This window comes from Ascidiella aspersa, chromosome 3, assembly GCF_963924565.1.
Source record: "Ascidiella aspersa chromosome 3, kaAscAspe10.2, whole genome shotgun sequence".
Classification (NCBI taxonomy): domain Eukaryota; kingdom Metazoa; phylum Chordata; class Ascidiacea; order Phlebobranchia; family Ascidiidae; genus Ascidiella; species Ascidiella aspersa.
The window spans coordinates 2,568,733-2,586,125 of NC_139449.1; the positions used below are offsets into that span (position 1 = coordinate 2,568,733).

Sequence of the window (17,393 nt, forward strand, 5' to 3'; positions counted from 1 at the left end):
ATAAATATCATCTACTGTTTTATAGCTTTAGCTACATATAGCATTAGAATAATGCTAGTTGTAAGCTAAAAATAGGACGAAATTCTTCTTCTGAATAAAATACGATTCGATCAAATTAGTTGTTCTGCGCGAAGTGGTACGCGTGGCAGTACAGAGCATCCAAGTGGTACGAGGTCGCAAAACGGTTGGGAACCCCTGGATTAGATGAATTGGGTATTAATAAGATTTATGTAAAATTTAAGGATATTGCGAAGCATCACGAAGGCATGGCTCATATTATTTAAATTCGCACTGATTAAAGCTAACTTTTTCGTTTACTTACAAAAAGTTCAGTGCAGAGGTTGCCAAAGACAAAGACCGCTGTTTTCTGCAGCTTTAGATGTTCAATTGCCGAGAAAAAAACGTTGAGAAACACTGTTTTAACGGAATTTTTTCATCAGGGGGGCATCAAGCCATTTTAGAGGCCCAAAAGGTTGTCTTAAACTGGAGACCGTTACCGCAAACCCCTTTTCAGTGGCTCCATAAAGACCTATTAAAATACGCGTGCATAATGAAAAATAAAACATTTTTTTAAAAGAAAAGAGTTTAGTTAAAAAACACGTTTTGCCGCTTTTGTAATGTACTTAAGCTCCGTGTCAATTTTACATTTTTTGAACCAAAAACAGAAGGTTTTTTCGGTTTAACTTGTTTTACGACGGTAGTTTATGACGTCATCTCTATAAATTTCATGCTGACCGTTGCCCACGCAAACTATTATTTTTGGGGTCGGCGTTTAAAAAATGTTTAAAAACTCCCACCTTAGACTTAACTGTACGCAATTATGTTACGCGTTATGGTGTAAGGTTGAGAAACAACGCTTTAACAAAATGCTTGTATTTTTCTTAGATGACGAGACTTGTCGTCAGTAGCAACCCCCTCTCAAATATATATATATATACAAAACAAAAAATCTTTCGTGTTTAAATTTGTTTTTGAACAGAGTTTGCCACCAACAAAAAAAACTTACGCTAAAGTTTAAAAAAAAAATCATGCAAAACGATAAAAAACAGGCCAAGAAACCCCGCTTTAACAAAATGCTTTAATTTTTTCCTAGATGACGCGTCTTATCATCAGTGAAAATCCCAATTGGCAACGACGGTATATGAGCATTAATCCCATTGTACTAATTGAAGGAAATAGTTTTCCAAGGAGATTGCGAAAAAACAACTTTCACTTTTATCTGGTCTGTAAAAATGAAGGTAAACGGTTATTAGTTTGTCACATTGTTTAGTGACGTTGTGCTAAAATATATATTTTTATTATTTTAGATCTAAATACCTCCAGGAAAATTATTTAACAATTTGTAGCAATCTGTTGTGTGCCCAATGCGAAAAGCCTGAATTTACAGTTTAGCGCCAATTTAACCAATTAAACTTAATTTTTTCGCGCTTCGCGTGTCCGACAACAAGCTTCACTATTTTCAAGTTGTCTCAGTGATATTTAATTGAAAATGCCAAATTGCTTTTCATGGGGGGGTGAAAGGCATATTAAAATTAACTTTGGGATTTTTTAAGTGTTTCAACAATTTGATTAAATTACTATGCTTAACAACATCTTTTTTGTATCAGAGACAAATACTTCCAGAAAAGAATGTATTCTGTGATTCAAAAATGCAAACACTGTGACAAAAATCCACAAAAAAAACATAAAATCGTTATCAAGTCAGCTGATTATGAAGGTACGCAAAACTAGAGTTACAACATAACACGAAATAATTAATGTGTTGTTTCTGCAAAATTTAAAAGTTTGATTTTTCCTTCTTTTACAGATTTTAGATATCATTTGCACAAAAAGAACAAACTACTATACTGCCCTGCAGATTACCTACATCAGAACAAATAAAATCCAAGTCCTTTAATGAACATTTTTAATCACAGTGACATCGTCTTGCTGTGTCAAATGTTGTAATATTTCATATTAGTGAACATAACAGGTAAATCTCTAATGGTGAACTTTGACCACCGAAAGTTTTGAAATCACTAATTTAAAACAAACCTGCGGTGTCGGTTTGTTTAGCTGGAAACTCGGGATTCGTTTCAATATTCAATAAAGTTTATCCCTATGCAAAAATCAATTGCTCTTCAATAGACTAAACGAGATATATTAAAGGTCAGGTCTTCAACTGGAGCCATAGCTTTTAAGAAAGCTATAATGAACTATTAAAAGTGTAGCTTTTAACAAAATTGAAATGAAACCGTAGGCTACCGTATGTGTATTTTTTAAATGCGAAAATACGCAAAGGTTTGCACTTTTTGCAGTGAATTTTGTTTCACCAAGTGTTTTCTCCCTTTCAAACATTATATCCACCATTCCACCTATGTAATCTAAAATGTATGTATTCACTTATGCCGGTTGTTTTGTGTATCGAGAGAATTGACTTATAACTTATAATAGCCTACTAGAAATGTTTTATCGCAGTAATTTCCTTTTATCACAATGGAAATATTAGATTTTCAATTTTATTTACATTTTTTCGGATTGTACAAATTTGATATTTGTTACGGTCTTTTTTATTGAATATATATATTGTTGCTGCCAGGCATGCTATCAATTTCCAGGCATTATTAATTTTTTCGTATTTGTTGTTTTTCGTGGGTTTTAAATAACCCTTAATATGATACCTTTAATTTCATAAAAGTCATTTTCAAAAATAGATACGGCCTATTTTAAAAACTGAACAACACTATACACTGAAAACATGAGCGGTTAAATTTTAAACTAGGCCCTATATGTTGTCCGTTGTGCATTAAATGTATTTTACAACTTGTTAAATATTGTATTTTTGTTTTTGTTTGCTCTGAAACTGATCACTTTAAAATTGCAAAATTACATGCTTATTCCAAACATGAACGCTAAGCTAGAAATTATGATTTTCTAAGAACTATGTTGCCCATTGCTTCGAAACAAACCATACGACAAATCTGACACCGTGGTAATTAGGTTTTCACTTATTTCAGAACTTTATTGTTATTAAGGCTTTCACGACCTATCTTTACTTTTACGTGGTTTGCTACGTTTTTGATATTCAACTCTCGAATATTGTAAGGATTTTGTGTAAATAATATGATCTGTTGAAGCACCAGGAAACTTACTTAAACCTGAATATTTGAAAATGCTATTTGATAACCTCTTCCATATAAACCGCTTTAATAAAAGCTGTTTGAACCTGTAGGCCTAAACTTAGATGAATTTAGTATTTTCTTATGGAAATACTAATTTAGGCATACGCATTCAGTAAGATACCAAACATTGAATCTCGTCGAACTTTAAGACAATATATTTTTCACAGCAAGAAATGTGATTTAAGTATTTAATTTCTATGTTGATGACGTAACAATGTCACTGTTTTTCTTCTAATTTCGCAAAATGTTCCTAGCAAAAAACACAGAAATTTTCAGCTTGATATTTTTAACTGTAAATTGGATATTCATTTGCTCGATATCTCTGTTGATTAGCCAGACAAAGTTAAGAACTTGGGAGCTTATCAAGGCACTGGTCTGGAATCCTACCACAGCGTTGAAACAAATATTAAATTAACGCACTATAGTTTGGTTAGGGTGCTAGCTAGTTAACCTTAGGGGGTGTGTGGGTTAAGTAATATTATATTTATTATTTAATAATAATAGTTTACCTACTCCAACTCAAACGCTAACCCAAATTATATGCGTTGTGGTAGGATTCTAGACCAGCGCCCTTACAATATATTATGGTGGTCGCTTGTTTAGTCAATTATTGATGAACCTTAAACTGAAACTGAAATTTAGCCGTGTATGTTTATGTCGAAGTTAATCCTGGATCCCTAACAATTTGTGAGTACGTTTCTTGTGTCTGGATTTCCTTATCTCTAATGTAAAAGCAAGATGCCATTGATTAAGAATGTTTTTGGTTTATACTAAAATATAAACAATGAATACCTGTATTATGTTTATGTGAAATTGAAAGTCGAGTATTGGCCGTCTGTGACGTCATAATCGACTTTGTTTTGTTGATTATCATACTGTTTAACAAACAGATAACTGTCTCATTTAAAGACTAGTGCAGTCTGTTTTAAAAATGCTCAGTGATGTAAACAAGTCATTTTTAAAAAAAATAAAAGTCAAAATTATTTTTTTAAAACAAATCAATTCCAAATTAAGTTGCTGTTGTAGCGAATCAGCGTCTGTATTTGTTATTTACAGTACTGCGTTTGTTGTGCGTTTGCTAAAGTCTTTCTGGCGTATTTCCTGTGCGCTGCATCCTGCTAGTTAACTGGCCAGTTTTAATCCTCAACGCATTCGCTTTTACTTCAACGTTAGTCGTGTCCTTTCTACTGCAAAAGAGTCAACGATGCGCTCCTTACTGGCAACACGTGTTTTTACTGCGCTGTAAGCTCTTTTATTGAAAGCGAGCTATGCTAAATTATGTGAATGTACAATACATCTATCAGCGACCTGACAGTATGCACTTTGAAATGCTATGACAGTTTGTTTACTTTCGATATTAAGTGGCCCATTAAGTGGTTCAGATAGCACGGTGGTCATGTCTCACCTGTTGAAATATACACCTTCTTGCCCAATAGAACTACAGTTTGTGCATAGAAAACGGTAGTAAAGCGTTTTCCGCACTGTGTGCCATATTTACCGACTTTTTAACATAAAAAGCACATTTTAATTTTACGCTTTTCGCTGCCAAAATTATTTAGTTAAAGCAATTAGTTAAAGCAACACTCGTTCTTTGAGTGTAAATAAAATACAATGTAAATACAAAACAAATCTGTTTGAATAATAACAGTTGCCAAAAATATGGTTTGGGAAACCATATGCGCGCTCCTGGACCCGTGATCTAACTATTGACAATACAACATGGAATTAGAGAGGTCGTGACTTCCAAACTCATTGCACCCTTTTCCAGCAGCACAGATTTCTGAACGTCTAGTACAGCGGTTCTCAACCAGTGGGCCATGGCTCACTGGTGGGCCATGGAAACTTTTTAGGTGGGCCGCAGAACCTAGTTAAAAAGGCGTGTGACTATACCACTTAGTTTTACAGGAATTGAGAAGGAATGTAAATGAACGTAAATTTATTGTTTAGAAGCAATACCTAATGCACGTTTGAATAAATAATCTGTTTTATATGCTCCGCTATTTTTTGTTCTAAATCTTTTTATAGTTTGTTCTTTCATAAAAAATTATTGGGCCACGGAATTTTTGTGCAACGAAAATGGGCCGCGAAAGAAAAAAGATTGAGAATCACTGATCTAGTAAAAGTTTGATTTCTATGTATTTTGTTTTGATATTATAGGTTGTTTACATTTTTACATTAACACGTGTTCTTTTTATTGTCCAAATAAAACATTGCGAATATGTTTTGTTAATACGTCTTCTAGAATCTCACCACATTTATTTTAACGCTAACGAAACTAGTTGTCAAAGTTGAAATTGCAAAGAAGGCATAAATATGTGATAATACATATAATAATAATACTTGGCCCACCCAAACGCTAACTCTCACCCCAACCCAAATATTGTTAGCAATATAAACCCTCGGACAAATGTGGTAGGATTCAAGACCAGCGCCGAAACAAGTTATCAAAATCGAAAGTGCAATAAATGAACACAAATGTAATAATACTCGACCCAAAATAAAAAATATTGTAGCAATATCAACTCCTGGACGCCCAATATAACATGAGTTTCAAAAGAACACATACTGTCATTGATAGTATTGCGGAAATCTATAAAGATTGCTTAGGTAAAGCTTCTAGTATGCCAAGATTGTAATTTTAGTATAAGAGAATATATGAATAAATATTTCCATCACAAAAATATAAAACTTCACATAAAAGCTGTATGTTTCATAGGTTATGTTAACAAATTTCAGTTGGATCATGTAATGTAAATATTTATTTAAAGGATGCTTATACTATTAAAACACTCTCACAGACTTTCAGTGCATGGTCCATGTTAATCATTTACAGATTAAGCAACCGTTGATGTGGCTATTAGCTTTGAAAATCTAGGCTCCAAAAATAAATGCTCAATATTAACTTTGCGACAAGCGAAGTAGGTGAGGTGTATTAAATAAACAATTTTGATAAAATCTTGCCCAATAAAACTATATAGTTATTAACTGTTGAAATGTTTTTTTCTTTTTTAATTGTGTTTAAAGTTGAAAAACATTAAACATAAATATATTGTATGCATTACTTAATCCAAACAGACTAATTAATAACCATTTAGTGTAACTTTAAATAAAGATTTATCAAAAGGTAATTGTTTTTGGTAATTTGAGGCATATATTAAATGGTATTTTGTATCTCTAAGTTAATAGAGTATTTAAAATAAATGTGTCTTTTATTTAGATATATTCAAAATAAAACTTAACCTTGTGTTTTGCCTGTTTAAACTAGACTTAGTTAACTTGAGATTTTTATGATAACTTTTCTAACTATAGATTTGCCGCTGTTTGATTCCTGGAAACTTACTAAAATGTTTTTTAAAACCAACTAAATTTCAAGTTTCAAGGGACCAACATGAAATGTTTCTAAAACAACGACATTACCAATCTCTGTCAATCAACCTTTAAAAAATGGATAAATCGAAGGCACAGCTTAGCACCACTGAAGGCTGTGTTAAGCGAAAGGCATCTAGAGAAGAGCAACCTTTAGCTAAAAAAAAGACTTCCAATGCCTTATCTTTACCCAGCCATTCGTCATATCAGGTAAGGCGCTATGTTTATCTGGAATTGGCAAATCTTATAAAATATTAATCACTGTCGTTTGCCCAATAACACTTGATTGACACTTAATTGTTCGGCAAAGGTTATCTTAAAGTAAATGCTTTTGCTGCACTACCTAGCTAGATTTCAAGCAAGCACTATACATGTGTCGCCACAGCGATGGGCCTTATCTAAAATTGTCACATGTGTATGCGTATGTGCAATTAGGCGCAAACATTAAATTATATTGATTCCATTTACCCTATATCAACAGCATAATTGGGATAGAAACCCAGTTTGAACTTGAATCTAAGGATCGGATATATTCTACTTTGAATCTACCTAGTGATAGTGAGTACTGCTTGGTTTTGTTCCACTGGCCTGACTGGCGGGTGCAATTTTAATTCCAGGCCAATCCTGACACACATGAACACTGTGAAGTCTGTATTATAAGCAATTCATTTTAATAATTGCCTATTTTTTTATGTAGGTTCAAAATGACTTCAGGGGACCGATCAATGCTGAGATGGTCAATGCTAATGCCAGAGATGTTAATATAAATACAACAGGTATAATGCACACAACTTTTCAAATTGGGTACACTATGCACGGACCAGGTTGGAAAGTTTGGCCCGCGGGGGATAAATCCCCCGCGCAGTAGCACTTTCAGCCGTGGTCACAGCCGCGCATTTTATAGAAAATGTGTTCAGCCGCGCAAATCTGACTCGAGCAAACGCGCAAAACTTCAGCCGCGCAAACTTCTGTATGAAACTTAACAAGCACAAAAAAATTGGCGGGCCGCATACTGAAGTTGCATAACATTTTTTAACGCTAGTTTATAAGACGTATATAATATAATGCATCATATAGAATCACTTGCGAAACGCTAAAAACGCACAGTTCGGCTATTTGGTCACGCATCAGTGGACAACGGTCACGTGTTTAGTAACGTCAAATTAGGCAATTTCGAGTAATTTTGCATATTAAATGCTATACTATCCAACTTTTTAAATATTTACCTGCGCACTGCGCACGCACACCAACCAAAAATTGCGCAGTGATTCAAGTATTCTATGAACGCTGTAAGTTTAATATAAATTCCCAATTTACAACTTTCGCTAGCCTGATGGTTTATTTTCAGCCGCGTATTTTTTCAGCTGCAAAACATCTCCCCCGCGCAATATCCAAAGTTTCCAATCTGGTGCACGGATCTGTAATGTAGCTTGATAATAATTTATGAATTCATTGCTTTTTCTTTAGAGATCAAGATATGTCCTGTGTCCAACCCAGTAAAGAAAGCTGTAGAGGAAATATCTGAAGGTAAATCAACTTTACCCTTAAATTGTTGACATTAAATGTTCAGAGCTGGCATCATAAAGTATTGTCATAAAATAAAAAGTCTAAACCCATTCAAAGAGAAGAAGAAGACCTGTTTCCAAATAATCCCCTGGTTTAAAAAATTATTCTATTTTAATTTTAATATTTTTAAATGATAATTTTCATTTTATTTTTGAATAAAATAAACTTCAATTTATTTTTTTGAGTATTAAACTCCATTTTATTTTTTTGAATAAAAAACTTAACTAGTCCACTTCCACATACTCCCATTGCAGCATTCTTCTCAAATTTTTTATAATGGACAACTAAAATATCTAGTTGTCCAAATCCATTCAAAAGACCCCCAAACCTCAACTCTGTTTTAATAGATATTAATTGTTTAGAACTAAAAACCGCACTTCGAAGTGCAGCTAAAGTCGAAGCTGGCGAAGTATCGTTTCCGGTAAAGCTCGAGCGGGCCTTGGTTCCGGTTCCGCTTCGGATGTCCAACGCCCCCTCGAGAATCCCAGATGAAGAAGACAGTCGTGGTCATTTCAGTCGACGAAATGAAATGCCGCTGATCTTCGACCAAGAGCATCAGCATGACATCTCCGTCGACGAGTTGTTTACTGAGGCTGAAAAAAGCGCCACCAAAGAGGCAAAGAGAACTTGCAAAAGCGAGGAAGCACGAAACGCTTTCCTGGAAAAAAAATGTAAAGTGGCTGGGGTTGTAGGCCAAGCCGGAATCGGCAAAACAACCTTTTTACGCTCTTTAAACTGCAAGATCCTCGCTAATGAGTTTCAGCACCCGGTCTCCTACCTGTTTTACATTCCGATTCGAAAAATGGACTTTTCAAGCAAACCGAAGAATCTTCTTCATTTTTTGCTCCGCAGCATTCTTCCCAGTTGGAAGCACTCGTCAGAAACGGACGAAGCTCTTTTAATGGCAATTGCTGAAGATCCGTACACACTGATAGCTTTTGATGGCCTGGATGAAGCGGATGTCCAGCGGTTTGGTGAGAAAGTACCCAATATTAACATGTATGAAGAATCCAGTACTTGGGCCTTTCTCGTCAACCTAATAGGCGGTGATTTACTTCCTCTTGCTTATAAAATCATCACTTCTCGACCAAGCCAGATTTACTCACTGCATTTGTCCAAACGACCGCTTTTCCTTGCTGAAATTCTTGGTTTAGATTCAGTAAATCAGATTGCTCTTGGAAAACAGATCTGCGGATGCAGGTATCCAGAGATCAAAGCCGTACTTGACAGAAATGACAACCTGAGAGCGATGTGCTACGTTCCAGTTAACTGCATTCTTTCAATTGCTTTTCTTCTTGAGGTTAAAGATGATCTAGATTTTGTCTCCTTTACTCGAGTTCTTGCATTTACTTGTGGTCGATATGCGAGGTCCGACCACCTTCATGGCAGCTCTCCAGATTTAACCAAGCTCGCCAATTTTGCCTGGGAAAGGTACAAAATAAAGAGATACAGATTTATGTTCAGCGAGCTTAAAGAAGCCGGTTTAAGCGACGAAACCATTCATGCTTTTTTGCACTTTGCAGTTGTCGATTCCACTGATCTAAGGGTGACCATCTTGGATGGAGACAGGCTGAGTTACTTCTCCCATCTAGTCATACACGAGTTTTTTGCAGCAGCTTATTTAATGCTCCTAATGTCAGATGAAGATTTTTCCCAACATGTCTCTCTGCTTTCAGAGGACCGATACGAAGTGGTTGCCCGTTTCGCGTTCGGTTTATGCAATCCCAAAGTCCTGTCCTCCCTCCGACCGTTTTTCACCTTTAAAAGTCTCGAACGGAAGAAAATGCTGACAAAAAGCCTCCTATCGACTTGCAAAAAAGCTAACAGCGAGAGTTTGTCCAAAATTTTGAGCTGGATCAACGAAGCTCATGACGACGAGGTAACGCAGATGCTTGACGCAGCTCTTCCGGATAATATTGAGCTGAGAGGATCGTTTCTACCGACAGATAGTTCCAATCTTGCCTTCTTCCTTCAAACGTCCTCTCACCGTCACAATGTTAAATTGTCCTCTTGCGAATTTCGTGGAGAAAGCTTTGAAAGATTGGCCCAACTTATAGCCGAGAATGAAATAAAGGTAATTTTCAAAAAATAAAATGACATTTTTTACTTGTCAGGTTCATATAATATATCAAAACAATCTACAATCTTAATTTGTAAGTTTTTGTGTTTGTTTTTAGATAAAAACATTATATATATATAAATGTTAATGGTGTATTATATTTCACACTTTCTTGTTACTAAGCTAGAAAAATAAGTTATTTCACAAATGACTTAACTGGGACTTCAGCCATTTCTAAAGGACTAGTTTACAAAACTTGTTATTTGTTAAAAAATTGGTGATTTAGGTTGTATTTTTTCTGAACTTGCAGATTAAGAACTTCAATTTGAACAATACCAAGATCGGCAATGCAGCATCAGAACCGCTGGCACGTTTTGTGCATTGCATCGAAAGTTTGGTCGTTATGAGCTGTGGTATAACTGACATAGAGTTGCTTTGCAAGAAAATTGCAGCTTTGCCTCTGCCGGTGAGTATCTTTGTAAAAAATCACCAATATATATTTTATTGTATATTCAAAGGAGTTTAATTACTACAAGGGTTAAAGGGGATTTCACTGGATTGTTTTTAATTTTTTAAAAGACTATTTTTTATGAGACAATCATGTGTAATTACAGTTTCTAGTAAACAAACAATTTTTTTTTTTGCCAATTTTTTTTTTTCAATTTTCGCAAATTATTGCTAGAATTACCAAATTCCTAAAAACTCGATATTTAACCAAAATCTGAACTAGCTTTACACTTCAATGAATGAACCTTACATTGAATAATGCAAACTAGTCCCCAAGATTGGCACAAGGCTATATACCTGGGTTTGGGTGGCCCAAAATTTTTGCAATCTAGAAACTGAAAAACACTTTTTGACAAACTTGCATGTTTGGCAACAGAATTAAAGCATATAAGAAATTCACAAACTATATTAGATTTACAAAAAGCAGATAAAAGCAGATAAACACTGCCACTCTGCCAGGTCAAAACATTTTTTTCTGTTTCAGTTAAAGCTGGTCGACATTTCTGTGAACAAAATTATGAACGATGGTTTGAAGAACTTATCCACTTGCGTGTACAATATATTGGAGTTGAACCTTGTCAAGTGTGAAATAACTGACATCGGTCCGCTGGCCAAAAGCATTGCAAGGATTCCAAAACCGGTTCGTTACTATAAAGCAAGGTTTTTTACTTTGTGCCTCCAAAATTATCAAATGTGTCATAGAAGTTCATGTAATTTTTTTAAATTATCTCATTACAATTGCAGATATCCTATTTCAATTACAAATATCTATTGCAAATATTTGACACCTAAATTATCACTGTTTTATTAGACAAAGGTTTATTTTGTGGCGTTTTTTTTAAATGATTTGCAGTGTAGTAATTGTAATTGTCAAGTATTTTATGCTTTTACTGCCTTAAAATTGACAAAACACAGCTCTAGGCTCCTTCAAATTCCTTGTGGGCTTAGTTGTGTGTCTATTGCTTGTGGGCTTAGTTGTGTGTCTTGGTGTAACCCTTAAAATCAGGCTAGGATGAAATTGTAGAACACTAGAATAGTGGCGTTCAAAATTTGCAATTCTTTGTTTCTTTAAAAATATATCAATCATTAAAAAAAAATAAAATAATAAAGGAAGTACAATCATTACTCCATCATTAAAATATCTTCTCATACAACTACTGAGTATGTAAATTGTAAAAATATTTTTTTTACTTTTTTTTTGTAAAGACTCAATTAGAAAGATGTTCCAGGCCAATACAACCCATTATTCAATATATTTAAAGATGTGTGATTCAGGAATCACTGACCTAACTGAACCTAATATTTTTGCAAGAACTATACCCTAGTATCCAGTATGGCAGAATGCTGGAGACTTGTCGAAGAAATCAGCCAGAAAAACAAAGAAATTTGTGCAAAAAACAATTTTATTTAACCACAATTACTGATACTAACACTTGGTATCAGGTATCGGCTCTGATCAGATATTATCAGACATCCCGACCCCTTTTGCTTTATGTATTTGGTAATGTCACAAATAAATTGTGTACTAATTTACTTGTTAATAACCTAAACATGGCTATTGGCTACAGTGCACAACCAATAAACAAATGAATTTCGACCAAAAATACTTGTCACCAGAAGGCTGACAAATTCTCCCATTACCGACCTAATGTATTCTTAATACTCAGATAACACTGCTAGTCAGTGATAACAACATTGGCAGCGAAGGTGCAAAAGAGCTAGCCTGTTGTGTTCACAAGCTCGAGGTACTGCGCTTATTGGAATGCGGTATAACTGATGGCCTTGAGACGCTAACAGAAAACATTGCAGGTCTTGGAAAACAGGTGAACATTGCTATTCATAACTGAAACACTTTGCGACCAAACTGTTTTAGGCAAAAGCTTGGAACTATGAGAGGGTTTAAAAAATACTTGTATTAAGTAAAAAAAAAATTAAAAAGTGACTCTTCTATTTTCTTCTCTTCAAAAAAAAATTTACATAACTTTTTGTGTAAGAAATATCTTAAATTATTTTTTACTTGACTATTTACAAAATTATGGAAATGTACTCCCTATTAAAGTATACATCCCCTTGTTAGATTCTCTAGAATAGTTATGGACTTGTTTTTAATTAAACTTTTTATACTTAGGGTTGTACCTCGGTCCCTGTTCAGAATATCACAAGGATAAAATAAAAGTTTGTATCCTTAATTGGGATTGCGATTAACTTTATGGCCAATTTTTAACTAAAAGATATTTTTTATCATGTGTACATTATTTCTGTTTACCATTGTAACATTCACAATTTTGTTTATAACCTAATTTTAAACAATACAGTCTGTAATAGCTTTTAAAGAAAATATATGGTGGCCTTCACATAACATATAATATATTTTAACTTAGTAATAAATGTAATTAAAATTGCTTTTAAATAAAACTGCTATCTGTGCTGTTTTATTTTTACAATGTAGTTTTTTGCGTAAAACCAGAGTCTAAGTCGTTTATGTAACTTGACATGATCGATTGAATAATTTTTATATAAAAAGGGTTATCTAAGTCAACTGTTACATGAAATATTTACTTTTCACTTTTTGCTTTTTTGTGCAAATTTCTCAGCATGGAGCAAGTTCAATAACGGTATGAAGTTAAAAAGTTTAATACTTATTTAATGCCGGTTGCTTGTCTGAGACTGGAATTAGCTAACTAATAATTTAAATTCCTGTAATGACTTTCAAGTTAAGTCAAGACTTGAACTCAAAATTAACTTGGGCTACAGTATTTTCAAAATGACTTGACTTGGACTGGAGTATTTTCAAAATGACTTGACTTGGACTAGAGTGTTTTCAAAATGACCTGACTTGGACTAGAGTATTTTCAAAATGACTTGACATGGACTAGAGTGTTGTAAAAACAACTTGTTTACAGCACTGGTCAACATTAAGCAAAACAGATGGTTCAAGTTTGCTTTAAAAACAAAATTCACTGCAGTTTAAACTGGAGACACCGGTTAAAGTTATTTCCTTGTTTCACAGATGGGTCTTTTAAGCCTACAAAACAACCCCATCACCAACGCGAGTGTATTACCCCTTGCCAACTGCATCCATAACCTAGAAGAATTGGAATTGGACAACTGCCACATCACTGACATTTCACCGTTGACGAAAAGTATCGAGGCGTTGGTTCAACCAGTAAGTCGGTATTTGTTTAGACAGTTTTCACGGCTTAGCGCAGGTTTAAAAGCGTAGATTAGGTGACCTTAAATATTCTCTTTAAATGAACTTAAGACTTCGACCTCGGCGCTCGGCATGAAATAAATTTGAATTTTATTAGGTTTGAGCCATGTCTGCGTATTCCGGAACGCCCAGCAGTGCAGGCCCCAAGTTAAAGTTTTGTGTTTTTTAGATATAAATTGCTTTTAAGGCAGCATCGTAGATGATTGACTAAAAGGCAAGTTGGTCAACGTTACACAAATCAAAAGGGTTCCTTGTAAAGTTCAGTGTCGACCTATAGCAAATTAAAAAAAACGGTCTTCGTGAATTTGAAGAAGTCCTGCGTTGCACTTTGTACCTATTATAATAATACTTAACATATAAATCTTATGTAGTCGGTGATCTGAGGGTTAACCCATTTTTTGTAACACCGTATCTGCTTTAGAGCATAATGGCGGGAGGTTGTAGTTGACGTAGTAAGAATATCAAAGCCCATACAAAAGTAAACACAATTTTTAACTGTTTCAAAAAAATCTTAAAGTAATGGCGGGAGGTTGTAGTTAGGCGTAGAAAGAATATCAAAGCCCATACAGAAATAGGTTCCATTTTGTGAACGTTTCGAACAAATCTTTATTAATTCTTAACATGTATCTGCTTTATTTTGCAAGCCACACACTAACCACGCCTTTTGCTCAGATGACTTACCTCAGTTTATCCGGCAACAAGATTGGAAACAGCGGAGCTGATCAACTTTCGACTTGCCTTCACAACATCGAGGAACTGTACATCGACGAATGCGACAGCGACATCTCGCGGCTTGCCGAAAGCGTGTCGCGTCTCCGCAAGGCGGTGAGTTGAGCGCCAGAGCTTTAAGCTGGTAGAACTTCAATTCCAGCTGAACACTATTTGAACCAGTTGTTCTTAAATTTAAATTTAAATAGTATCGCTATCCCTGTGCAGAACCTCCAGCTATTATCTTAGACTTATTCGAAACGTTCACAAAATGCTGCCTACTTCTGTATGCGCTTCGGTATTCATCCTGTAAGTCTAACGCGACCTCCAGCCATTATCTGAATATTTAATCTACTTCTGTATGGGCTTTGATATTCTTACTACGTCTGTACTACAACCCCAAGCTATTATTTTAAGATTTATTCAAAACGTTCACAAAACGCTGCTACTTTAGCCATTATCTTAAGGTTTATTCGAGAAGTTTCAAAATGCAACCTACTTCTGCACTGTACAGGCTTTGTATTCGTTCTACGTCTTACTAAAACCTAGAAATAGTGTTTTTTTTAAATCAATAAAATACCAATCGTTGAAAAATGTAAGAATTAATTTTTGGTTAACCCGTGAATCACACAAGGTAGTAAATTGATATATTTTTCTAGTGCGCTAAAAAAGATTAAAACCTCTAACCTTATAAATATTTTCCAGATGACTTGTCTCAGTCTCAACCAGAACCCAATTGGTGACCAGGGAGCTGTGGCCTTAGAAAAGTGTGTCCACAACATCAAAGATCTGCTGTTGAGCAGTTGTTCCATAAGCAATGTTGATGCCTTGGCCCGTGCTATTACTGCCATGCCGGAACCGGTAGGCGTGATTTTGGTTTTGTTTTATCGCAATGTTTTTTAACCTATTGGTCGCGAACCCGAAATTCTTTTTAAAATTAAATTAAGATTAGAATTAGAGCATTTCAGTTTTTCAAAATTAGATTACAATTAGATCATTTTGAGTTTTTCAAATTAGATTAGAATTAAAATTACCGAATTATTAAAACAACGAATTTGAACTAAAATTACATTTGATTATTTGCAATCAATTTCATTTAAATCGAGAAGTATTGTAATGAGAATGTAAATGGTAAGCATTTTTGTGCTAATTTTTATAACTTTTAGCATAACATTTGCTTTTTGGACTGAAAAATTACGTTCCAACCAAAATTATTTGTTTTGACTAAGAGACTAAAAATGTCGTTAGACAAAGTAGCATTTTTAGTCAAATCCAAATTGAATTAGAACTAGAATTAGAGCACACAAGCAATTCACAAATTAGATTAGAATTAGAATTAGCCCCATTTTGTTCTAATTCATTGAATTAGAAAACTAGAATTGTCTAGTTGTCCCAAGTCTAGTAGGGTCGCCGATTGCAGTAGTTTCACATTATTAGATTAGATAAATTGGGTATTAATAAGATTTATGTAAAATTTAAGAATACTGCGAAGCATCACGAAGGCATGGCTCATATTATGTAAAATCGCACTGATTAAAGCTAATTTTTTCGTTCCCTTTCATAAAGTTCAGTGAAGAGGTTGCCTTTAGAAGTTCAGTTGCCGAGAAATAAGGTTGAGAAACACTGTTTTAACGGAATTTTTTCATCAGGGGGGCATCAAGCCATTTTAGAGGCCAAGCAGGTTATCTTAAACTGGAGTCTGTTACCGAGAACCTCTTTTTAGGGGGTCCGTAAAGACCTATTAAAACATCCGTGTTATATTAAAAATGGAAAATTTTTTAAAGAAAAGATTTTACTTAAAAAGGGACGCTGTGGCGCATTTTTAAATGTATTTAGGCTCCATGTTAAATTTACATTTTTGAGCCAAAAACAGCAGTTTTTTTAGGTTTAACTTGTTTTATGACGTCATTATAACGTCATCTCTCAAAATTTCATGCCGGCCTTGAAACACGCAAACTGAAATATTATTTCAGGGGTCCGCGTTTAAACATTTTGGGAACCCCTCTGTTTGGAGTAAACTTTCCGCAATGGATTTACGCATAACGGTAAAATATTGAGAAACAACGCTTTAACTCAAAGGTTCTTAAACTTTTTTTACCGCGGACCTTTAAAAAAGTTTTGCATTCGCATGGACCAGTATCAAAGGAAATTTTTAAAGATGACGTCATAAATTTACGTCACAATACAAATAGACTTCAAAATCTGTTGTTTCTGGTCCAAAAAGTAGAAGTGTAATGGAGTCTAAACACATTCGGTGAGAAAATGTTTCATTTTTAATTAAACTATTTTCTTTGAAAAACATATTACTTTTAAAATACACACTAATATTTCAATTATACCTTCATGGACCCCCTTAAACGAGTTAACGAACCCCCAGGGTTCCATGGACCCCAGTTTAAGGACCCCTGGCTTTAACTAAATGCTTGTATTTTTTTAGATGGCGAGACTTATCGTCAGTAGCAATCCGATTGGCGACGAAGGAATAAGAGCCTTAATGCCTTCATTGCACAAAATCGAGGAGATAAGTTACCAAGGAGATTGCGGTATTTCTCCTGAGGTCGCAGCAGAAATGGAGTCTAGATTAGAGAAGATGAGGAGTCTCTAGAACAGCCTTAAATAAAACGTGGAACAACAATCCGTTTTTGGAATCTGAAAAAAGTCCATACAGAAGTAGGTATCATTTTGAACGTTTCGAATAGCCCTTTATTTATTTTCTTTTTTTTTATTAGTTTTGATATTCTTACTACTTTTTACTACAGCATCCAAACATTATGCTGCAATAATAAATAGTCGTTTTTTCAAATTCACGAATTCC

At 34.5% G+C, this 17,393-nt stretch overlaps 1 protein-coding gene across 1 annotated transcript; it reads left to right on the forward strand.

The window, feature by feature from the left end:
• The first annotated feature begins 6,550 nt into the window (after positions 1 to 6,550).
• LOC146158086 (NACHT, LRR and PYD domains-containing protein 5-like) lies at positions 6,551 to 17,183 on the forward strand. The gene is made up of 10 exons (XM_083383767.1): positions 6,551 to 7,303; positions 7,995 to 8,054; positions 8,456 to 10,167; positions 10,463 to 10,618; positions 11,144 to 11,299; positions 12,327 to 12,482; positions 13,670 to 13,825; positions 14,543 to 14,695; positions 15,284 to 15,439; positions 17,016 to 17,183. The coding sequence occupies exons 1-10, from the start codon at positions 7,261 to 7,263 to the stop codon at positions 17,181 to 17,183; spliced, it is 2,916 nt and encodes a 971-aa protein (XP_083239893.1). The 5' UTR covers positions 6,551 to 7,260.
• The last annotated feature ends 210 nt before the right edge of the window (positions 17,184 to 17,393 follow it).